General features: G+C 40.2%; 1 protein-coding gene and 1 long non-coding RNA gene across 5 annotated transcripts in view; one reads left to right on the top strand and one right to left on the bottom strand.

The window, feature by feature from the left end:
- CEP78 (centrosomal protein 78) overlaps positions 1-15423 on the bottom strand; it is a 29822-nt gene extending 14399 nt beyond the window's left edge. For 2 of the 4 annotated variants that reach the window (XM_032676947.1, XM_032676950.1), the window contains exons 1-11: positions 15288-15420; positions 12905-13179; positions 12506-12681; positions 11865-11937; positions 11244-11347; positions 10432-10606; positions 8759-8872; positions 8442-8506; positions 3279-3387; positions 1521-1656; positions 541-586 (exon numbers count right to left, since the gene is read on the bottom strand). In XM_032676947.1, coding sequence (XP_032532838.1) covers positions 541-586; positions 1521-1656; positions 3279-3387; positions 8442-8506; positions 8759-8872; positions 10432-10606; positions 11244-11347; positions 11865-11937; positions 12506-12681; positions 12905-13157 — 1251 coding nt within the window. In that variant the 5' untranslated portion in view covers positions 13158-13179; positions 15288-15420. Of the gene's footprint in view, positions 1-540; positions 587-1520; positions 1657-3278; positions 3388-8441; positions 8507-8758; positions 8873-10431; positions 10607-11243; positions 11348-11864; positions 11938-12505; positions 12682-12904; positions 13180-15096; positions 15229-15287 lie in introns of those variants that run through there. The other 2 variants (XM_032676949.1, XM_032676948.1) reach the window with 2 other exon arrangements.
- A 2818-nt stretch (positions 15424-18241) lies between these two features.
- LOC116781251 lies at positions 18242-25216 on the top strand. Its single transcript, XR_004354831.1, has 3 exons — positions 18242-18408; positions 19252-19340; positions 23843-25216. It is a non-coding gene; the product is annotated as an uncharacterized LOC116781251 (long non-coding RNA).
- The last annotated feature ends 361 nt before the right edge of the window (positions 25217-25577 follow it).

Genomic DNA, 25577 nt, shown 5'->3' with positions numbered 1-25577 from the left:
AGCAGCCATCACACCCTTCTGTGAGCCAGTTTAATTTATTAGTATACAAAAATGCACTTCTCCAGCTATTCTACAGTGGGCAAGGTAGGAGGGAAGATGAAAATGAGATGCAAAGGAGACGGAAGAAAGTGGGGATTTTTCTTCTCCTGATGGTATGTTTACTGGAGCAGTTCACAGACCCGTTCAAACACAAGTACGTAATCCAAGTCCAAGACAGAAAAGATGGCGCAAAAGCCTTCAGATAAAAATGCTGTTAATCCTCCTTATTGCCTCTGAAGGGATTGTGCCCATACTCCAACCCAGCTTGCTCATATGACTAGGAAACCAAAAGATACAGAGACAGAAATGGAAGTAAACTAAGTAGCAAAGAAGTTTCAACCAAATGCTGATGTAAACTATTTTTTTGCACTTCCATGAGAGATTATCTTTAAAAGTATGTTCCAGTCTTAACTTTTAGACAACAAATTCTGTTGAGAAAGAACATTTTCATCTTTTTTCGGCATTCGCCTACTAAAGAAACCACTGTGAGAGAAACCGTACCTGAATCTCCACTGGCAATTCTCCAGTACGATCAAGAGCCCCACCTCTACAGTTAGGAAAAAAAAACCAACAAAACACTTCTGAGAAAGTAAGTTTGTAATGTCACCATTGCTACATTCACTTCCAAATACACGATTCTAGGGCAGGTGAAGCACAAGAGTAAGAACAGCATTAGACACTGCACTGTATCCCTTTAACCCTCATTAGATCCTCACTTTGTTCTATTAGCACCCCCTAACTAATCATGATTTAGAGCAACATTACTGGATGCTAACATTAATATCTTCAGTAGGCATCTTGCTTAGTTAATTATTTTCAACTAAAGTCAAGAGAAGAATTTGGTGCTCAGGATTTTAAAAAATAAGTTTAATAACTACAGTTATGATAGAGCATTAAGGAATTTTTTTTGTTTAAATAGTTATATAGTCTCCATTTTGCAAGGCCAAAGTCTAGGGTATAGATTTAAAAGAAACCCAAACAAACCCAAACAAAAGCTGTTTCAAAAGAGAGTTTCCATACATAACTTTTTTTAGTTTTATTTTAGCTGGACTTAGATGATCACAATAATTAGGCTTGTATTGGGGAAAATGAAGCAGAAAGAAGAGGTGGAAAAAATACCTAGGCATCAAATGCCAAATCAACTATACTACAAGTTTACAACAGTAACTTGCACCTTCAGCTATGATACATCTGATAAATTATTATTAACAAAAGAACAAGCAGGCAAGGTAGGCTTGGTTCTGCTGGGGTTTTTTGCTACATCCGAATATTCCTATGGCCATCATTTATTTTTGTGTATTTCAAATACTTACTAGAACAGAATTTATGTAAAATCCCCAAAATTTATATAAACAGAAAAAATTATGGATGCAATATGAAATTATATGTGTAACTTTCAAATAATATTTTAAAAAGACTAACACTGTTCTCTATTATATTTATCATGCTGGTTTTATGCTTTATTACTATGAAAACCTCACCTGCATCTCTTTGCACGTTCTGCAGTCCGCCAAGGAAGGAAGCCTTTTGTGCCTGGTGGTAGTGGTTTTGGTGAGTAACTCTCTTTGACAGATGTAATTTTTTTCCCAGGACTTACCGATTTTTTAGACAATAGTCCTGTATTGAACAGCAAGATTAGAAGAAAAGAGAATTCGTTATACCTAATTATTTACATACAAATTCACAGCATACTCTTCCTAAGTAACACCTCCTCTGTAATAACAGGGACTATTAATATAATAACTGTTATTAATAATAAGTAGGAAATCTGCCATTCAGTCTAACTACGCTAAAGTGTCCAAACACTTGCAACTTTAAGCCACTGTACTTAACTGCTACATTAGGCTGATGCAGCTAAGACAAGCTGTTATTCAAAAAGGAAGTAAAATTTTGTAGCTGAAGAGGTTTATGAACATTACTAATTTCAGATACCTAATTCCATTGGCTCACATGGGAGACAATCCATGTAGACAATAAAGCTATCTATGTGCTTCAAACTGCCCTCTAGTGGCTTGAGTGTGAAGAACATTGGTTTATTTGTGGGCAAAATGCTTAAAAATAAAGCTGGCACTCGTGGATTGCTTGTACTTAACACTGGCAATCTCTTCACTTAAGAGAACTAGTAATGAAAAAAGTCATGTTCACCAGTCCAGTCTTTTGTTTTTGTTTAAATCATATACTATTGAAGTAGATTCAGAAAAGAAACCTAATGTGGATGATCACTCTTAACTCAGGTTGCTCTAAGTCAGAAACTAACAAGTCCAGAAAACTTAATTTGTTCACCTAATATTTCATACAGTTAAACTAGTGAGAATTAGGGTTATTATTTCTCTGAGATCAATAAAACAACTGATTTTGTAATGGTATGGACATGTGTAATTATGGTAAGGGGATTCAAAATTTCAATTCCATCTCAAAATAGCAAACAAGATAGATTTCACCTCCTGACTCCCACTTTCTCTTAAAAAAACCCCCAAAACACAACAAAAAACAAAAAGAAAGAGGAAGGAAAAAAACCAAATGAAAAACAAAAAACCCCACACCAAAAAACCCCTACCCACACCACCACAACTATATATGTCAAGCATTTTCTTCTTCCACCACCCTGATCACCAGTTTATTTGTACAAAGACTTCAATTTGATTTATGCTTACCTCTCTGTTTCCAGATAACTAGAGCAAAGATGAGAGATAGTCAAATGTATTACACTGAAATTTTTAGTAGCTTACTGAAAAAGTGTATTGCAGCTATCAGTACTAAATTATAAATATTCAAGATACCTATCTTATTTTAAACATAGTATTTATAATAGGTTTACATGAAGTTTAAAAAAATATCTTAGAACATTTTGTACATCAGTAAAAAATGCATGTTTGTTTGTTCTGGCAGAGACAGCTTGCTACAGAAAGGTTACAACAGCAGAAGAACTAGGCAACTTACTACAGCCAAGCTTTGCAGAAGTGAAAGCTTGTGGAGAGGATGCACTCAGAATAAATACGTGCAATTCTTCCACATATTTAACTCAGCATGTCCTACCATTTTTCCACCCACTATCTAGCAGCACTAAAAACAAAAGCAAGTTTCCTATAAATACCAGTAATGATAGAAGATGCACTACTGAATTAATAATAATAGTGTTCTGTAAAACACTAACATTGTATATTTTACAATTAAAGCTCTTAAGTATTAATTTTGTTGACAAAATTTACTGTAGTCAGAGAAAATAAAGACGGTATTACCAATACGAATAGTAGCTTTTCCTTTTCGACCGCTTCCTAGGACAATAGTTCTTTTCTTTGGTCTATTTTTCAAAGCATCTTTGGAAGATGGAGATGTCAGCCACTTATACTGGAATTTTTTTTTAAAGAAAGATAAATCAGTTTAGTAACTGATAGCTAAAGAGGTACTTATTTAAAATAGGAGAGGGTTTTGTCATATATACTTATCTGGTACTTACAGAAAACTTAATAAACTGTAAAATTAGGAAAAAAACCAGAAGTCCCACAAAGCCCAAATTCAAACATAGATTTGATGCAAGTCTGAGTGCTACATTATCAGAAAGCGTTCCCAAAACTATAATATCCCATCTGATATTTTCCTATCTCCTGTGCAAAACACTTCTTTTATAGCAAAAACCCCACAGCATCAACCCTACAAAGAGACAACTCTGGCTTCTGCATTTCATTCTCAGAAAACTGGCTTGATAGGAGTGGCTGGCTGAGGCCAAAGTTCTCCAGAGTAATAAAAGCTTCCCTAGCACGATTTTGCATTACCAATAATATCAGTATTTCAAAAAATACAATGTTGTATTTTCACTGCCTTGTAAAGAAAATTCATCCTTACAAAGCAAAAGCCCCCAAACTAAAATTAAGACACAGTGATGATCAAAGACCACAGCTGTACCAAAATTTCATTTCCTTACAGCAATAGCTCTATTCTTAAAGCTTCCCTTTGCCCTGATAAAACGTTTCACTACTCCTGGTAGAGACTCTTAAGTTACACTGCAATTGTTTTTCAATGTGCATCCCTAATACAAGGTCTACTGCTAAGCAGCTGTTGAAGGAAATATAGATGACATTAACACAAAGTTTTTCTCAGCTTTAAACACCACATCAGAGTAGGAGGAATTGTATGGCAAAGTTATTCCCATCTAAAGCACAGGAAGATTAAAATGCCATTACTGTGTTCTAACCAACCAAATTTAGTCCAAATTTATCATTGGCAAGAAAAACTTTTTTTTTTCACGTGGGACTCAAATAATCCTTGGGTAAGTTCTGCAGGGTCTACAGCTGCATCTAGCTCCTCAAGACAACGAATTGTTCTTTTTAAACTAAAAACAGACAAAGAATAAAATGAAATTGTAAACATCTAAGAGCATCTTAATTCTGTTTTACAAGACACATAAAAGGGCAGCTTTACTAGGTTAACGCTTAAGTTCATCTAGACCAGTAACCTGTCTCTTGTCTAAGTGCCTGCTGCTTTTGTTGCATCCAAGTACAAAGACAGCAAAATATTAAGACTATGTTTCGAAAGCAGCTTGTTTTATAGACACCTTGTAGTGAGTTGACCCTGGCTGGACACCAGGTACCCACTAAAGCCGCTCTCTCACTCTTCAACTGGACAGAGAAGAGAAAATATAACGAAGGATTCATGAACTGAGATAAGAACCAGGAGAGATCACTCACTGACCACCATCACAGGCAAAACACTTGAAAGTGGGGATATTAATTAAATTGATTACTAACGGAATCAGAGGAGGTGAATAAGAAGTAAAATAAATCTTAAAAACACCTTCCCCTCACCCCTCCTTCCTTCTCAAGTTCTGCCTCCTCCCTCTGCAGTGGCACAGGGAGATGGGGAATGAGGGTTATGGTCAGTTCATCATAGGTTGTTTTCTGCTGCCGCTCAGGGAGGGGAGTCCTTCCCCTGCTCTCTGTAGGGCCCCTCCCATGGGAGACAGTCCTTCATGAACTTCTCCAGCCTGAGTCCGTCCCACAGGTAACAATTCTTCACAAACTGCTTCAATGTGGGTCATTTTTCCACAGGGTGCAGTCCTTCAGGCACAGGCTGCTCCAGTGTGGGTCCCCCACAGGGCCACTCACAAGTCCTACCAGGAAAACCTGCTCCAGCATGGGCTCCTCTTCCCATGGGTCAGCAGGTCCCTGCCAGGACCCTGCTCCAATACAGGCCCCCCACAGGGTCACAGGCTCCTTCAGGCATCCACCTGCTCCAGTGTGGGTCTCCTCCACTGGCTGCTTGTGGATCTATGCATCCCTGTTCTTCACATCCATGGGCTGCAGGGGCACAGCTGCTTCACCATGGGCTGCACCACAGGCTGCAGGGGAACCTCAGCTCCGCTGCCTGGAGCACCTCCTCCCACTCCTTCTCCACTGACCTTGGTGTCTGCAGAGTTCTTCACGTGTCCTCACTCTGCTCTTCTCTGGATGCAATTTTCATCCGCCACACAACTTTTTTTCTCTTTCCTAAATATGTTATCACAGAGGCATTACTGTCATTCCTGATTGGCTCGGCCTTGGCCAGTAGCAGGTCCATCATGGAACCTAACTGGCACTGGCTCTACCAGACATGGAGGAAGCTTCTAGCAGCTTCTCACAGAAGCCACCCCTACCAAACCAAAACCTGGCCACTCAAACCTGATACACACTTTCAGTGGCTTTTTCCTTTAACCTATTCAGTCTCTCAGAAACTCCACTGTAGTGGTTTAAACCAAGTTTTCCCCTGCAGTTGAAAGTGGTAACCCCCAGGGGGTGGTAACTTGAAGTTCTGAAGTTTTGTCCAATGAGTGCTTCTGCAAAATACAAACATCACAACCAGACGGAAGAGAAGAGTTGTAGTTTTGGTTGACAGAAGAAGTAGCCATGTTCTGACACCACGAGGAAAGGGGCTCTGAGCCCCTTGGGGCCTTTGGGGCCCCCCAGCCCCAGGCTGGGGGAGCTGCAGGGACCTGGAACAGCATAAAGCTGGGCTAGGTGCCTGTAGTTATGCCGGGAGATGCTTTCTCCACCGTGGGCAGCGGAGACAGAGCAGCAACAGCGGCGGCAAAAGCAACACTGGCCAGAGAAGGTGGCAGAGAGCCAGGACAGATAAGAACTGAACTAAACAGCAAACGGCATGCACTGCAGAGAGGACTCCTAGAAGGAGACAGAGAGCCAAGAGAGAGCCAACAGCAGCAGATGAGAGCAAAACTAACTCTACAGAGAGAGTTGGGGTAAGAACTGAACCAAAAGACCCCAGATTCCTTTGAGATCCCTCTTAAGTCAGAGTGGTGGACTCTTACTGATTAGAAGTCCTAGATGGAGTATAGGAGCTAAGAAGCTCAGTTGTCCTGAGAGCTCAGCCAGGACGGTGTGTGGAGGTTGACCTTGCTGCAAGCTACAAAGAAGCTCGCAGCCATCTTGAAGCAGGGCACAGAGGCTCTGCAAGGAATCTGAATTCCCCAGAGATACCAGACCGTCATGAAGACCCCCTGGGCTCGTGATATGACCATGGTAGAACGAACTTTGTCTGGGGTGATGTAGCCCACGGAAGACCCCTTCGCCTGCGTCAAGGGGCCGAGGGGGATACCCCCTCATGAGTGCTGGCACAGATCCAGCTATCAGCTGCTGCAAGAAAAGAAGAGAGAGAGCCTGCTGCCTTAGAGACATTGCTGCTCTGAAGAAGGGATCTGTCCTTCTTCCCTCCTGGACTTTTATTTGGAGGGGAGAAGAGATCTGATCCATTGTAAATACTTATGTCATGGTAGAGATAGTTAAGGTTGTATATAATGAATTGTAATATTTATTTGTACAGTCATTGTAATATATTTCACTTTCCCCACTTTTTGAGTCCGTGTGATTGTCTGGAAAACACATCTTTCACCAGGTTGAGATGTAGGAGGGGGTTTAGACTAGGGAATAGGATTTTGGGGTATCTCAAACCATGACACTCCATAAACTTTCACCACCTATTACACTCAGTCATATCCACAATTACAGTTCATTGTACTGCTACACAGTGCTGCTAAAATAATACAACTTTCTTTTGTTTTAGCTGCCCATCAAATTTAAAGGCATAAATTAGCAGCAGGGAACTAACTCTTCTTGCAAACCTGAAAATCCAACCCAAAAGGCAATCACCTGCATGCTACTGAAAAACAAAGAGAAACAACCAGGTTTTACACCAAAGAGGATGGAAGGACTGCTGGGACTGGTGGAATAATAAGCTGCTTATCAAGTACTGACTGCTGGTCAGTACTTCTTCATTCACGTTGTTAATGAAGTATGAAGAATTGCCAGTAAAACTTTAGATACTGCACTAAGTGGCAAAATATAAAACTAATGTCTTGAGTCAAGTTATCTCTTAGTATAAGGGAGATTCCCCAGAGTTGCTTCTTTTCATGGTTTGACTTTCCACAGAGATGCTATTTCCATGTGATCCCTGCAACATTTTGCAAGTATTCATTGCATCTGCCAAGAAGATAGAGTTTCACAACCAAGGTCAATTTCTCAAAAGAAGTCTTCTAGAGATTGAAGTGGGGAACTGTACTAATCCTCAAGGAATTTTACACACAAATTCTCAGATCATTAGATACTCCCTACAGATCCACAGCCCTGACTTTTAAGTCTTTTCAAACTGAAAAGAGTAATAAGTTCCAGAACAAGAACTGGGATAGCTGCAGTTCTGTGAAATAAAGAACACTCATTTCTTTCCTGTCTCCTTTGGGAGCTGAATCAGGTTTCTTTGTATTTGAACAGTGTATCTAATAATAAATGCTCCAGATATTCAGTTTATGCACATTACTGTGAACTCTCTGTGGACTGCTAGATAAAGATGAAAGGGCATACTGCACTTTAACTGAACTCTTGTTTTCTTAGATGGTTTGCATTGGAAAGGACAGTCTTGAGTAACTTAAAAAAAACCCTTAATTTTATAAATTAGTGACATGAAGTAAGTTTCAAAATAAATTAAGTTTTGAATTTTAAATTGCAGTTTTCTTTACTTTTAATGAAAATTTATTATTACCATGTTAATAAGAACACATGTAGTAGAAAGCCCTCCAACAGCAATATTTATTTAACGTTCTACAGTAATGCCCATGTACACACACATTCCCACTTTTCTTTTCATTAAATGTATATTCTGGGTTTTTTACATGTTACACCTTAAATTCCATGAGAAACCATGGAAAGCCCAATACAATATCATGTTGCTGATAGTGTTTTTATGTTTTTCCCAACATAGTGGGGTTTGTTGGTTTTTAAACTGCCTAAAAGTCAAACTTCTGTTTATAACTAGAATAGCTGCTTTAGATTCATTTTGAACAAAGTTGTCCTTAAAAAAAAAAAATGCAATGGCAGCTGCAAAGAAAACCCCAAACTCATTCCAAAATCTGTAAAACATACCTCTGAATTAGCAATATTTCCGTTCTTAAGAACTCTTTCAATAATGTTTTTCATCAGAACATGACCTAGAACGAATTAAAATACATGACTAAGAATTCTTTGTATGAGACAACTCTTTATGTGAACAAAGACATCATTGAATAAGCAGTATACATTACCTACCCTTCTTGTTTCCCTAATTTTAAAAATGTTTAGCAAATTACTGTGGCATGGTTTTATTTCTTAAAAGCAGTTTACCTTTCCACATATACTTACTGAAGAAGAAAAAAAAGAAACACCACCACACAAACAAGACAAAGGCAGACACAGATACATACCTATTAATGGATTTTTTCTTATGTCAAGTACCACTAATGTTGTATTAGTTTGAAGAGCATCTAATAATGATCTTGCTCCCTCATTGGATATTCCACACTGCTGCAAATCAAGTGCTGAAATGTTTAAGGAGGTAAAAAAAAAAAAATTCATTGCGCTAGTGATATTTAGTTAATAATTTAATTTAATAGTCAATATCTAAAAAAATTAACCCACACCTGCTGAAAATCTCCATTTCATAGAACATGAAGCATAAGAAACAGGGACATGATAACAGCCATGTGTAAAACAGGAGTATTACTTTAAAAGAAGAAAACTAAAAATTTAAATTGGTATTTTAGATCAACTTCAATAACTGTTAACAACTGCAAAGGAAGTAATATAAACCACTCTACAACCACTCCGGGCAACCTGTGCCAGTGTTCGGACATCCTCGCAGTGAGAAAGTTTCCTGACGTTCAGGAGAAACCTCCTGTGTTTTAATCTGTACCCACTTCCTCTTGCCTTGTCACCAAGTACCACCAGAAAGAGCGTTTCCAACTCCTCTACAGCCTCCCTTCAAATATTTGTATGCCTTGTAAGACCCTACTCTGAGCCATCTTTTCTCCAAGCCACACAGTCCCAGCTTCCTCAGTCTGTTCTGCAATGAGAGTTGCTCTAGTCCCTTCATCATCTTAGTGGCCCTTCACTGGACTCTCTTCAGTAGCTCCAGTTCTCTCCTGTACTGGGCAATCCACGTGTGGCCTCACTTTTGTTAAAAGGAAGAATCACCTCCCTCAACCTGCTCACAAGTCTTTCCCTGTTGTACTCTGGGATACCATTGGTCTTCTTTGCCATGAAGGCACTTTGCTGGTTCATGGACAGCCTGTTGTCCACCAGGATCTGCAGGACCCTTTCTACAAAGCTGCTTTTCAGCCATACAGACTCCAGCATGTTCTGGTGCATGGGATTACTCTAGCCTAGGTACAGGACTTGGCACTTTCTTTTCTTAAACTCTTGTGAGTTTCCCATCAGCATCTTTTCCAGCCTGCTGAGGTCCTTCTAGATGGCATCCCAACCTTGCCTTCCCAGGGATCCAAGTAAGGCTGGCTGGCCTTTAGTTTCCTGCGTCCTTCTTCCCAGACTTCTCAAAGATAAGGGTGACATTAGCTATCCTCCAGTGCTTATGCACCTGTCCTCCCAATCACCATGCTCTTCCAAGGATTACTGAGAGTGGCCTCAAAATGACATCAGCCAGCTCCCTCAGCACTTGTGGATGCATCCCATTAGGACTTATGGAGAACTGTTTGTCCAGTTTGTTTAAGTATTCTCTAACCTGATCCTCTTCCATCAGTATGCATCTTATCTTAAACCTGCCTCAAACTATAAAACAGTTTCAACAGGTATTTGATTCCATGTACAGAATGCTATGATTTACACCACCACCTTTAGTAATTTTGTACAGATATAATGTAGAACAAATTAATTCTCCAAAATACTAGAGAACAATACTAGATGACACAAAAGTATTTGGATACTTTGGCAATTCAAAAGAGAACGAGAAATTTCTTTTGAAAAAAAGAGTATTCTTCCCCAACTGCATAGTGACTTACTTTTCTGGCGGCAATTGTTATAACTGACAATTTTAAGTTTTCTGCCTGTCACTACCATATCTTAAGAGTCTGTTTTGCAATACCTTTCAGCCAAAGGTCCTCTCCTAGACAGTCTGCAAAGGCACTTGCTCCTCTATCTCCAACAAGCATGTTGCAGTTCAAAGTAACCCGTCTCAAGCCTGTCATATATTCGAGATCAGGTCGCCTGTAACGCAGGCTTTCAGCCCAAGCTTCACCATGTCTTCTCATTGCCTGGTGCTTTGCAAACAAAGAAACTGTTAACAAATGCAAAGCCAAGGCCATTATTGATGAAAAGATCACAAGTTATCATTCTTTGTAATTCATGCTCAATGGCTTGAGTGCTGATATAAAGAAAAACAGTTATACTGTTTTGGAGTTCAAGAAATGCAAGTAATTTTTAAACCTTACAGTTAACTCGTGTTTGTTCAGATTACCCAGTTTGCAATACAAATCATTAAACTTTGCAACAAAATATCTTTTTACCTTCTTTTGGCAGACAGATACTTTCAACACATTGAACAGGAAATGCATACATACTACAAAATTCTGTGTTTTCACAAAAATGACTGTTAACATTAATTAGAATATTGCACTAGTCACATACTTACTGTTAGTTAATCAGTAGCTTCTAAACTGTAAAATCAATTATTTTTACCCAGTGCTTAAGAATACTTGAAATATTTAAATCCCACATTAGTAAACTAAGCTACTTTTGGCATATAAAGTCACAGCTTTCAGAAGGACTATACACTTCAGTACTCACATATGCTCCTCGCAAAGTGCTTTAATGGATTTAGAGCTTGAAAGTAAAAGAAAAAAATCAAATATATTAAGTTCTTGTGAACATTTTGTTCTAAGAAAGTTATTAAATTACCTTTAGTACATTTGCTATATGTTCAGCCCCTCGCCATGTGAGGCTACATGCCGTGAAGTTTACAGATCTGATAGTAGCTGCATTCTTTATACTCTGACAGACTGCTGAAGAACAAAAAAGAATGCAGGTTATCTACATACACGACTTCCAGATTATCAAAACACAGTTTTTCACTGCCCTATTAAGAGGCTAAATCAGCTTTAACAGGCAAAAGCTTTGACAAAGAAATAGTGTTACGTAAGAAGTATATTTTAAATAAAGTCTTCTAGGTTTATACATTTCTAATGCAAATGTTTAGAAAAGAGTATTTGAACAACCTAGAACATATTTTATTTCAGTTTACTTACGTAAACTCAGGAATGAGTTAAGAAATATAAATACTGTTTTAAATACAAGTATAAACATCATTATAAAGTAGTATGGCTATTTACTAGCATCAAGAGAAGAAATTCAAGTCTTTAGAAGTTGTTGAATCATGTAGAATAAAGGAAGGATTGTTATTTTAATCATTATAGACAAATTTAAAACAGGAATGGAAATACTGAAAAACTTGCTGACCTATTTGGAAACTAAAAAAAAAAAGAGAAAAGTATATTTACACATTTTTGATTCTGAACTTACTTTCCAATCCTCCATCTCCAATTGGACAGTGGGCTAAAGAGACACTTTCCAGAGATGAAGCTGTGGCCAAGCCCTTAAGAATAAAACAATATTGTCAACTGGCTTTAAAGGCAAAAAAAGAGAAAAGACCAAGTCACCTAAACCGCACAAACTCTGTGCTCCCTACAAGAAACTCTAGGGGTTCAGAGGAAGGTCAAAACACACAAACCTTTAAGTTCAGTTAAAGCTGGTTAATTTCTTTAGAACAAGAGGAACTTCCTTCCTAGAAGCCACTCACTAGCAAGTTCAAGAGTTCCACTAATACATCTTGAAGATCAGTTTTTATCTCCTTGGTGTCCCACAACTTTCCTTCTATCATATACATGCACAGTAATTTCAGTCAAAAGCATACATTATATGCCTCAAACACATACCAGAGATGTTACTAAGATCTTTCCAGTAAGGCTTGATGAATGTGATTTTGAAACATTTGGAAAAACTAGGTTATAGTAAATATCTCAACAGAATCATTTGTATTATGCATGACACATATATAACTTAGACGAAAACCATCCCTGTGACAAATACTTAGAAAATTTAGTTGCTACTATTCTTTATTCTGGGCATATTTGCCATCTATTTGTATACTAATATATTCTCACCTTTGTTAAAAGTGTTAGATCTCTTTCCCTCAGAAGCAAACCCTGCAGTTCTAAATTTTTTAGTACATCTGATATACTAAGACAGCCTTTCACAGCTTTGCATAGTTGGCCAGTTAAGTCTTTTGACAGAGTCACTGGAGTTCTTCTTCTAAAGTAAGTTTTATATCTTTCAACACCTAGTAAACAACAGAAATTACATATCAGTAAAATCAAGTCTCTGCTGGTTTAAAAGCAATCACAATCACACCTTGCTTTTCTTTGCATATTTTCTTAAATAGAAATAATTCCTTAGGCAATACAATTCTTCCCCCCATGTATTCAATCATACAGAAGTTTTATGCAACAAATTGCAACAGGCATACATCAAAATATTTAACTTTTATAGCCATCACTACAGACCTGATTCTTCAAGACCATGTTGATGTAAACTTCTTATTCCAATAGAAGTCAGAGTCTTATTATGCCTGATAGCATTCAGAAGTGGTGCCCAGTCAGTAGCTTTGATGTGATCTACAATTAGATCAATAGCATTCTGAGTCAAGTTAGCCTTCACAGCTTTCAGTGGGACAGAGCCTTGAAGTTCACAAAGATGTTCATAATGTGAGTAGAAATCCAGCATGCACTGCCTTCTTAATTTGACTGACTCAATCATTTCTTTTATGTGATAAATTTCTCTGTAAAATAAAAAAGGGGAAAAAGATATAAAATTTTTTCAATGTATAACTGATTTTGCAACACTGTGTCAATTCAATATGCATATGCAAAACATGGAAATGTTCCTATACATTGTATAGCATTTACACATCCTTAATGTGGCAGCTAAAAAACTGACGTCTTGTGATGCTCACTACTTGCTTAAGTACAGCTGAATTAATAAGGGGCTGAAAAAAAACCCAAACCAACAACCCCACAGTTTTATTCTCCCCACACAAACAGGTATATCCAGAACACAAAAGGCCTGATCTTCAAGCACTAACTGTTGTAAAGATCTTGTTTTCCTCTTAAAATTTAATTTTGTAGTGTCAGGGTCTGCAGACTCACAAAAGCCTTGGATACTCCCTGGCCCACCATAAAGGGAAACATACAGAATTAGTTGGGAAACAGAACTTCTCTGCTACTTCAGCCAAAAGTCTAAATTCCCCTCAGAATACAAAATAAAAATGTGTTTTCCTAAATATTTTTGCTATTGCATATCTTATATATGTATCCCAGTAAATTTCAGAAAGCACTTTGAAGGCATAAGTTTTTGTTATACATTAGTAACCATGTAGCAAAACAGTACTAACTTCCAAGTAGAATCTCTAAATACTGCTATTAAGGGTTAAGTAATTCCACTGTCTCAATAGCAATATTTGTCAGTATACATAGAAGATACATTTGTTTAAGATCAAGATAGAATTAAGTATTCCATACAGGATATCAAACATTTTTCATATTGCAAACATTTTTTCTTACTGCTACAGACTAGAAAGCTTCAAGCAATCTTCTGAAAAATTCTGTATGTCAAATTGGGACAAGAATTACTGGACAGATACAAGCATGTAAGGACAGCCATTTCTAAGATTATAATTAGAAAAAAAATTGTATTTTTTTTAGTATTCAAATGACTAAAAATGTCATAAGATACAAACTCTAATAATAAATAATAGTTATATATAATACAGTTAATATTACTATAATAATACAGTTCCTCCACACCCTTTTATTTATTTTATTTTAGCTATGATTTACCAGCATGCAATGATTAAACTGTGGCCACAGGAACAGAAATTATTAAATTATAGTCCAACACTTCAGCTTCAGAAAGTGGTCATCAGCTTTAAGGCACCAATGGCTTCTGGTCGATACACAAAATATTAGCCTTTTATCTCGAGCTTAAGCAATACTCTTTCACAGTGGCTTCATTGCAACACCTGAACACAACACCTCTAACTGAAGTAAAGAAACAAGATACAGGCCCTAGAACTCGGAGCTAAACCCACTTGCAGGTAGGGAGGAAAAGGGCCAAACTAATCATACCCACAACACCTTCCAAATGAAAAACAGCTATGAAAGCTAGAACTCTTCTGCAGTGAAGTCAGTGCATCTGACACAACCTTAGAGTATCTTGACGGGCTCTGACAGTGTACAGAAAAAACAATTATTTACTTATCTTTCAATATAGATGCCAGAAAACATCAGATGATACTAGCTGGTTACAAATAAAAAGAAACACAAATAAGACTGAAAAATCCAATTCCATGCTAAGAGTCTCCAGGAGACTATGACTTTGGAGTGATTAAAATAATGAGCTGGGCGAATGTACAGAGGAGCAAACAAACAGCACATCAGGTGTTCACTGCCTGCAGAAGCCATGGCCACGTCCCACATCCCGAACTGCAGGACACAGGCGGGAAGCTTAACTGGGCGCTGATCGTATGCTTACTTGCCTTGCTAACCATGGCCTAGTGGTCTGCTGGGACTGCGCTCATTGTATTTGACCTGCTGCCCCACCGTGTCTAAGTATGTAATGAAGCATCCAGCTAACACACGCAAATAGACAACCGTGGTTTTAACTGCATCAAAGAGGAGCTTTTCAGTGTTTCACCCACTCACTATCGGCACGGCTTCTGAGAACTCCTTCAGACCGTCCATCACTGAACCGGCAACAACCAGGGGCTGCGCTGTCCGCCGCCACCCCCAGGGGCACGCGAGAGGTGGCCGGCAGCAGCGACACCCGGTCTCTCCCGCACCCGCAACCCCGCGCCCCCCGCCCCGACGGTCCCCCCTTCCCGGAACCGACTTCAGCCACCTCCGCGGGCTCCGCGCTCGCCCCCCGGGCCCCTGCCCGCTTCTTCCGCTGCCCCTCCGCGGGCTCCGCGCTCGGCCTCCCCTGCGCCGCTGTTACCGCCCCGTTACGGCCTCCGCCCGCGCCGTTACCGCGGCCGCGCGCCCGCTCCAACCGCCGCCGCGCGCCGCCACGTGGCACGAGAAGCTGACACTCCATTGGCCATTGCTCCTCTGCCCGACCGCCCGCGAGCAAAATGGCCGCAGCCGGCTATGGCAACGGCGGGCGAGTTGGGTGGAAACTCTACGGCTGAACGCGAACTACCTGTGGTAACAAAGGATAAAAAAGCTTTAAGTGCAGTGCTGGAAGAAAGCAGACAGGCTGTCCTTCAGTATGTTTTATACATGATGCTTAGCTTTACTGTGAGCAAGGCATGCGATGTATCGGTAGGGAAACAGCTGTACTTATGTACAGCAGCAGCCGCACTCAACTGGCCCGAGCTGTCCGAGGGGGTGAACAAATTCCTCTTTCACAGTTACGTTCCTCATTAGTTTCTTAGGTTAGTTTACATAGAGGAGACTTCACCTCAGAGAACCATTAACATTCAGTGCAGTGCATTACACAGTGCAACATTTAAGGCAGAATAACTGAAAATGCTCAAAATGGAGTCCAAGTGCTGATCCTAGAATTTGCAGCTCTTTCATGGGTAGGGACACCAGCTAATTAAAAAAAAAATTATTACTGTAGATTGATGACTAAGAGTGACTTGGTTATTTAAAAAGTTATGTCTCTAGTCTGCTTGTAGGCACCAGGATTTAAACTCTAAAGTTGAACAAACTCCAGAGAGTTTTCCAGAGAAATTAGATGGGCCCCTAGAACATTGTGAGGACACTGTGTTTACGCAGATGCAGTGTTACACGCTGTCTTTGACTGGCATCATAAGCAACTGAAGCACCTTAAGTGCTATCGAGTGTACTGGAACAAGACTTATTTCAGTAAGTCTCAGATCACCATCTGTGCAAATTATTTCACTCTGACATTTTGTGAATTGAATGTAAAAGACGAGACACGTGTCCACAATCAGCCAAATGGCAAAACCAGTGTTTTTGTGACTGTATTAAACAATATTTCTGGTGCTTGTCATACCTCTCAGTGCCACAGACTAAACTCAAGCAAAATAAAACTCATATATTCTCAAGAACCTTTACTTCTAAAGATTTGCTGTTCAGGCTACTTAATTAAAAAGACATCTCCAGAACTGAAGTTCATAATATTGCATAGAAACTGCTCCAAGTTGCTCCCTACCAAACTTGATTTTCTTTGAAAAATAATGCTGAGTGTCCTTTTCCTTGGCATTTAATTCAGTGAATTTGCTTGGCATTCTGTTTACTTCTCTAAAGTGTTTTCCTCTTTCTTTTATTTTTAATTGAATTTTGGTGGACTTGACGCAGATCTGCCAAAACAGTTGGGTACTGAGGGCATGTCAAGACTGCTCTGCATATATCAATCATTGTATATGCTCTAGACGCAGGCTTTATGTAGTATCTGCAATGATGTCTTATCCTGCATCTCAGGATCTGTCATGTGCAGACCTTTCACAGCCCACAAATTTGTTGCAGAACACACCCAGATTGGTGTACAAACTGCAGGTTGTGCCCTGGCTGGTGGAAAAAGGCTGGAGCCCTTGGCAATGAGCTGGAAAGGGGCACTGCCCTTCTGCCTACCAAAGGGTGGCAGTCCTGCAGCATTGGCTGGCCGGGGGTGGCCAATCACCCAGAGACTCTGCAGGACCCAATGAGAAGCAAGAACACCCCAGACACAACATAATTTTTGCTGTAGTTTTGTTTTCTCTTTGGCTAGAGATCTCATTTCTTTTGTAATATATCGTATATATTGTTTTTGCAACTATAATCACTACTTCCTTCTACAGTGAGAGGCATTTCCCTTTGTTTTAGAGCTGTAAAAACATAAAGTGATTTGGTGAGATATCAGATGTATCTGATGTAGAGAACAGTCCTAAAACAGACCTAATTCTGTCACTTAGCAAATTATGTCATCTTCACCATCTATTAGTCTGCTGAATTTGTTAAACCAGTTTTTGTTCTCACTGTTTCCTTCCTGTATCTTTCTAGACCATATGCTCTTTGGATTTTGTTTGCGTTTTTGTTTAATGTATACTAATTTTTTTTCATCTGATTTAACATGACAGTCTCACACCATAGCCAACATTAGAGAGGCATCAGGGAGATAAAAAAAAGGGCTGTGCACTTTACCCTTGTGCCCAGTGGGTGGGCAGCAGATATTTTCTCTTTGCTTTATGGGGATTTCTAGAAGGCATCCTACTTGATTAATATTCTTCCATATCATCCCTTACTGCCTAGTAAGGATGTGTTAAAGGAGCAACTTCACATTTTGTCCTTTTTTTTTTTAACTTCCCTTTCTAGCCTTTTAAAGTCTACTTCCAAGACTAAATAGCTGTCTGATTCCAAGACTAAATAGGTAACAATTTTCCTCTGTTCTGCAGAATGCCAGTGGGGTGGAGTGCTAAGTGCAAAAAGGACAAACCCTAAATTTCTACAACTATTTGTCAGGTTTTAAGAGCTGCTGGTAGGACAGTTTTGTGTACCTTTTGTCCAGAAGCCTGAGGGGGGGCCCCTTTGTTGCTAGGGGGCAAGGTTCATCAAGCAAAGATGTATTGGTAGAGCCCATTAATCTTCTGCTTAAGGCATGGAGGAAATAGTTATTGCATTCTGTCATCAGTAGACAGCTTTATCATATTTTTATTGGAAGCTCATGATTGCATAAGACAAGTTCCCAGTGTTATTATTTGCATTATACTGTAACAGGACTGACCATTCAACACACACAAAATGTGTGAAACAAACTTCAGAATCTGAATGACTGCCTCAGGGCAACCCAAAGGCACACCAGGTTGAAAAGAGAAGTGTCATTGTTTTCACAGCAACAAACCCAAAGAGGTATGAAATATGACACTTGGTCTGAAAATAGGAGTTTTTCTGATAATAATCGATTGTACAAAACCTCTTGAAACATGGAACTGGCACCAAAAACTGAAGCAGTGGTAAGGAGATATGCTTTGAAAAACCTGAAAGGAAAAAGGAAAGTTGTCCAAGAGGTAAGTACAAAATACTTTTTACTTGGACATAAGCCAATAGATTTAGTTCTTTTCTCCTTGCAATAGCGAGCCATGCCCTCCATTCCATGGATTAGCATTCCTTTTAGTAGACTTAGGAGCTCCAAGTCCATGTAATGAAGCCTGAATGCAAAGCAGAATTTGTTCACTGGAAGTAGGACTTTTTTCCCTCATTTCTCTACCACTGGCTTGCTTTTTGTTCTCAAAAGTTTACTGTTTTTATCTATTTCACTGTCAGATATATACAGAATACTTTTCCTTTTTATCTCTTCTTCTCATTCACTGTCTTCTTTATTTATTTTCTGTTTTTCAAAATTGCTGTTTATCAAATCAACCATTTAGCAGCAAAAGTCTTTGGAAATAAATCATTATTCCCACAAAAGTTGTACTGAAAGCTATCTAGATCAATTCTGAAAGTTATAACTGTAACAAGAAACAACACTGAAAAAAACACTCAGAAAATTGAATGCCCCAAAGTTAGGAAATGAGTAAATACTGAGTGGGGAAGATATAGAACAATAGTATAAACAAAAATAACAACATTATGCATTGTGTGTTTATGTATATATGATATCTTAAATAAGACGTTATATATACAATATATACCAATGTATATAGGATAAAATATATAGCAATGTATATAGGATAAAATATGTAGGATATGTAATTCTATACAGTTGTATATATAAGAATGTAAATTAAATATGTAAAATAACATATGTGAAATAATATATTTTTTCCTGCTGAAATTAAGTAGGAAAATTTTATGTCCAGGAAAATAATGCACTTCTATCTAACTGTTCAAGATCCTAATTTTTCTTCTAGCTTGGGAACCATTTCATAGGTGTCATTGCACAGAGTTACTCATGCTGTTCTGATTCACTATGCCAACCTGCACAGCTTCAGCTGCCAGAGTAAGTTACAGTAACAGTAGTAATTACTATATAGTAATTTTGACATATATACTAATTTTGAAAAACAATGCTGAAGAACAATAGAAAATGTGTTTTCAGTAGAGTAACTTTCAGATATCACAGAATCATAGAATAGCCTGTGTTGGAAGGGATCTTAAAGATTGTCTAGTTCCAAATGCCCTGACATGAGCAGGGACAGCTTCCACTAGACCAGGTTGCTCAGAGTGCCATCCAACCTGGCCTTGAATGCTGCCAGGGATGGGGTATCCCACTTCTCTTGGCAACCTGTTCCAGTGCTTCACCACCCTCACACCAAAGTTCTTCCTAATATAATACAAAGTAGAAATTATTCTACTCTAAACCTACCCTCCTTTAGTTTGAAGCCATTCCCCCTTGTCCTGTCACTATATGCCCTTGTAAATAGTTCCTCTCCAGCTCTCTTGTGGGCTCTCTTCAGGAACTGGAAGGCCACAATTAGGTCACCCCTAAGCCTTCTCTATTCTAGACTGAACTATTCAAATTCTCTCAGCTTTTCCCCATAGGAGAGGTAGTCCCTCCTTCTTGGTGGCATCCTCTGGACTCACTCCAACAAGTCAATGTCCTTCCTGTGCTGGGGACGCTGGGGGTGGATGCAGCACTGCAGGTGGGGTAGAGGGGCAGAATCCACTCCCTTGAGATCTGCTGGCCACACTGCTTTTGATGCAGCCCAGAATACGATTGGCTTTCTGGGCTGCAAATACACGTTGCCAGCTCATGTCCAGCCTTTCATCCACCAGCATCCCAAGTCCTTCTCAGCAGATCTGCTCTAGATCTGTTCATCCCCCAGCCTGTATTGATACAAGGGGTTGCCCAGACCCAGGCACAGCACCTTGCACTTGATCTTTTTAAACTCGAGGTTCCCATGGGCCCACTTCTTGAGCTCGTCCAGGTCCTCTGGATGGTATCCCATCCTTCACGTGTGTCAACTGCACCACACAGCTTGGTGTCACCAGCAAATTTGCTGAGGTTGCACTTGACTTCTTTGTTTATATCATTAATTAAGATATTAAATAATACTGGTCCCAATACAGACTCATGAGAAACACTGTTTGTCACTGATGTCGACTGGGACTCTAAGCCATTGACCACTACTCTCTCGATGTGACTGTCCAACCCTAGAAGACTGCCCCCAGGGACAAGAGACTGGAACAGAGCTGACAGATCTTTAGGGAAGTCTGTCATAGAGCACAAGAGCTAGCGATCCTCAGGAGCAAGAAGTTGGGTAAGGAAGACAAGAGATAGCAGTGGAAACAAGGACAGGTGACCTGGGAAATTCATAGAGATGAAATTCAGTTGTGTAGGGATGGGTTGAGGAAGACAAAAGCAAAGCTAAGAAATGAAGCTGTCAAGGGATGCAAAGAATAACAAGAAGGGCTTCTACAGGCATGTTAACCAGAAGAGAAAGGTCAGAAGAGGTGTGTACCCCTTCGATAAACGGCACTGGAAAACTGGATGAGGAGAAGGCTGAGATACTCAACACCTTTTTTGCCTCAGTCTTCAATGGCAACCTCTCTTCCCACACTTCTTGAGTGGATAGACAGCAGGTGGGGGACTGGGGGAGCAAAGTTTCTCCCACTGTAAGTAAAAATCAGGTTTGTGAGCACCTGAGGAACCTGAATGTACGTAAGCCAATGGGATCCAATGGGATGCATCCCAGAGTCCTGAGGCAATTGGCTGATGCAGTTGCCAAGCCACTCTCCATGACACTTTGAAAACTCACAGAATCACAAAATCCCAGAATATGCTGAGTTGGAAGGGACCCACAAGGATCATCAAGTCCAACTCTTAGCCCTGCACAGGAACATCCCCAAGAGTCACACCATGTCCCTGAGAGTATCATCCAAATGCTTCTTGAACTCTTATCAGGCTTGGTCCTGTGATCACATCCCTGGTGAGCCTGTTCCAGTGCCCAACCACTCTCTGGGTGAAGAACCTCTTTCTAATATCCTAAACCTCCCCTGACACAACTTCAGGCCATTCCCTTGAGTCCTGGTCACCACAGAGAAGAGATCAGTGCCTCCCGCTCCTCTTTCCCTCACAAGGAAGTTGTGACTGCAATGAGGTCTCCCCTCAGTCTCCTCTTCTCCAGGCTGAACACACTAGGTGACCTCAACCACTCCTCATACGGCTTCCCCTCAAGGCCCTCCACCATCTTCGTTGCCCTCCTTTGGACACTCTCTAAGAGCTTAATATCTTTCCTATATTGCGGTGCCCCAAACTGCACACAATGTTCAAGGTGAGGCCACCCCAGTGCAGAGCAGAGTGGGACAATCCCCTCCCTCAATCGGCTGGCGATGCTTTGCCTGATGCCCCCCCGGACACGATTGACCCTCCTGGCTGCCAGGGCACTGCTGACTCATATTCAACTTGCCGTCAACCAGGACCACCAGGTCCCTTTCCACAGCACTGCTTTTCAGCATCTCATTCCCCGGTCTATACAGATGTCCAGAGTTGCCCCAACCCAGGTGCAGAATCCATCATGTGCCCTTGTTGAACTTCATCTGCTTGGTGATTGCCCAGTCCTCTAATTTGTTGAGGTCTCTCTGCAGGGCCTCCCTGCTTTCCAGGGAGTCAACAGCTCCTCTGAGTGTTTTGTCATCTGCAAACTTGCTCAGTATCCCTTCCAGTCCTGCGTCCAAGTCATTTATGAAGATGTTGAAGAGGACAGGGCCCAAGATGGAGCCCTGTGGAACCCAACTAGTGACAGGTCACCAGTCTGATGTCACCTCGTTCACTATTACTCTCTGTGCTCAACTCACAAGCCAACTGCTCATGATGTGTTTATCCAGCTGTGTGCTGGAGAGTTTGTCCAGAAGGATCCTGTGAGAGACCATATTGAAAGCTTTACTGAAATCCAAAAAATTACATCAACTGGCTTCTCTTGATCAACTAGGTGAGTTACATAAAAGGAAATCAGGTTGGATAAGCAGGACTTTCCTGTTATGAAGCTGTGCTGGCTGTGACCAGTGACTGTGTTGTCTTTCAGATGTTTTTCAGTACTTCCCGGAATAATCTTCTCCATAATTTTACCAGGCACTGAAGTGAGACTGACAGGCCTGTAGTTTCCAGGGTCCTCCTTCTTGCTCTTCTTGAAAATTGCACAACATTTGCCAGCTTCCAGTCACCTGGGACCTCTCTGGATTCCTAAGACTGCTCAAAAATCATTGTAAGAGCTTTTGTGATGACGTCAGCCAGATCTTTGAGGATTCTGAGATGAAACCCATCAGGCCCCATAAATTTGTAGAGGTCCAGCTGGAATAGCAGATCCTGCACAATTTCAGGTTCAACTGGGAGTTGATCATTCTTGCAGTCATGGTCCTCCAGCTCGGGGCACTGAGACCTCCTTTGTCCATCATCCGTGTTGAAGTAATAGCATTTGGGTGAATTCCTGGGTGACTAGAAAAAGGGAAACATTGTATCTATCTTTAAAAGCATAGAAAGGAGGATCCTGGGAACATCCAACCTGTCAGCCTCCCCTCTGCGCCTGGGAAAATACTCCCAGGAGTTACGCAAAGGCACATGGGGGACAGGGAAGTGATTTGAGACAGCCCAGCACAGTTTCATCAAAGGCAAGTCTTGCCTGACCAACCTAGTGACCTTCTATGGTAGAGTGATTACATCAGTGGACAAGGGAAGGGCTGCAGACGTCACTTACCTGAACTTCTGTAAAGCATTTGTGATGGTCCTCCACAACATCCTTCTCACTAAATTGGAGAGAGATGGATTTGATGAGTGGACTGTTAGATGAATAAGAAAGTGGTTGGATGGTCACATCCAGAGGGTAGTGGTCAATGGCTCTTTCAAGAGAGAGAGATATCGATGGCTCATATCAAGAGATGTGCTTTTTATCTGCTGGTTAAATATATGGATTACAACACACTCATTCACGTAGAATAACATACATATATATAAAAATGTATACTTTCAAATAGAATTTGAAAGGAGGAATATTGTCTATTCTCATTCCACATTAGTAATATTAATGTATAAGATGGTATTTCAAGGAGATACTAATGCCTGAAGAGCATAGAATTTTCTGGAAAAAACATCTCCCAGGCACTGTCACGAACCAAGACACCGAGAGAGCTAGCGTAGTTGGCACTGCTGCTGAACAGCCAGGTATCCCCTCTGAATGCCCATGCACTGCGACTTGAAGAAGATCAAGCAAAGGCAACTAGCAGCACAGGCAGAAAATGTTCTGATATGACTTTCATTGCCAGACCTGTACTTTGCTATAGAGGGTAAGATTGGATTAAGTCAATGAAATTGGTTTATCAATTATTTAGCACATGATTATAATAATATTTGGATTCCTCCTGTTCAGCTTTGCATCATTACTGGTTTAATCATTTCTGACATTTTACTCAATATATCTTTGTCATGGTTTAGAAATGGTATTCCCCAGTTTAGTGTTCCCACTCCAAACCACATGCCACTCACTCACCCCTTCCCTCCCCCTTCAGCAGGATAGAGAGAAGAATTAGAGACACAAAAGGTAAAGATCACAGGTTGAGACAGGAACAATTTACTGGAAGCAGCAAATGAAATAAGAAAATGAATGGTAACAGCAACAGTATTAATAACAAGTGTACCAGAGAAGAATAATTCAAATGCAATTGCTCACCACACAGAGACCTCCTGACAATACCCCACTACTGCCATACTACCTGACCTGGAAGGGACCCCATCCCCTCATCCCCAGAAAATGAGGTGAGATGGTATACAATAACCCCTAGGTCCTAGCCACACCCCCTGTTTACTGCAAAAATTAACCCTGTCCTGGCCAGAACCAGGACAATATTGAATTCTTGTTCTGCTAATAGCAAGTGCCCATGTGACATTAAAGGAAGCTTGCTCTGACTCGGGATTTTTTGTATACTTTTGAGCTTTTCTATCATGGTAATCCGGAGACCATTTTAGACTTCTAGATACAAGTTTCTTTCAAAAAGAGAGAACTAAAAGTTCAATAAATTAACTTGTCTTCTAATTTTTTCTTGCAGAGCAGCTGCTCCACTATGTGACTGTTTCAGTTATCCATTCTCTGAGCTTTCTCTAACTCCTCTACATACTTCCTGCAATGGAGAAAACTAAGCTGGACATAGTACCCACAAAACACAGACTCATTGATATTTAAACTCAAGCAGATGCCTCTGATCTGTTTTCAGCACCCTTTTGGTGATTTGCCAACATCCTGTTACGTTTTCATCTGCTAATGCATACTTGGCTGATGATTTCAAAGAGGTATCAATGATGACTCCTAGGACTGCCTCCTGAGGTGCAAGTTTGAGTTAAGCATTATAAAAGCATCTAATTGTGTCATGGAGTATTTCTTATTCTGAGTAGAATCATGATTTTGGTGCTGAATTTTCCTCTGCTTCCTCAGTCAAAAATAATAAACCCCCATGAAGACTGTTTAATGCAAGAAATACCTCTTCTGTTGTAGTGATACCTAAAGAAAATTCAGGGAGAAAAAAACTCTGAGGCAAATTAGTTTCAAAGGTGAGATAAAGAAAGGGTTTTAATTTGTGCCTAGGCATAAGATTACAAGATGCGCCCGCCCGTCCCTCTGTACACGTTACAATTTATAATACTGCTTGTCCAATCTGAGGTTTTATCCTCCCTCTGGCTTTTGCCCTGGACCACCCTCAGTCACACCCATTGGGAACTGGGGCTGGGGTCCCTGAGACCCTCTCTTCATCAATCTGCATCTTCTTCAAGGGGCAGGGGGCACACAGTTACCCAGAGTTTGACTGTACTCTGCAGTTTAGGCCAAGGTACAAGCATTCTCCAAACAGAACAGGCCTATCTTAGAGTGAGACTAAACATGACTACTGGAATTCAGGGGGTAGAATTGATATGGGGAGCATGGAATGGCGTAATAGGTTTGGAGAGTTTCTGTGCTAGTGGTAAGGGAATGAAATGCTGCTGCTTCTAAATCTACTTCTACTGTATAACTACTTATAAAACTTAAAAAAATTAGAAAAATCAAAAAACCAGATGGACCTTAAGGCATCAGTAGTCTTTATCTTTGCCTTACACTTCGTGGAAAGCCATTTATGTGAGTTCAGTGGTACTGTTTTGCAGAAGGAAAAAAGATAAAATGACAGCAAAAAAGTTCTTTACTAGAGTATCAGTTTTCTTCATATAATAACTAATGTTCTGGTTATTACCTCTGCTACAGGGAAGATTTACCTTCTT

This window comes from Chiroxiphia lanceolata, chromosome Z, assembly GCF_009829145.1.
Source record: "Chiroxiphia lanceolata isolate bChiLan1 chromosome Z, bChiLan1.pri, whole genome shotgun sequence".
NCBI classification, from domain to species: Eukaryota; Metazoa; Chordata; class Aves; order Passeriformes; family Pipridae; genus Chiroxiphia; species Chiroxiphia lanceolata.
The sequence above is the reverse complement of the archived record's forward strand: the minus strand, read 5'-3'. Positions and strand labels throughout refer to the sequence as shown.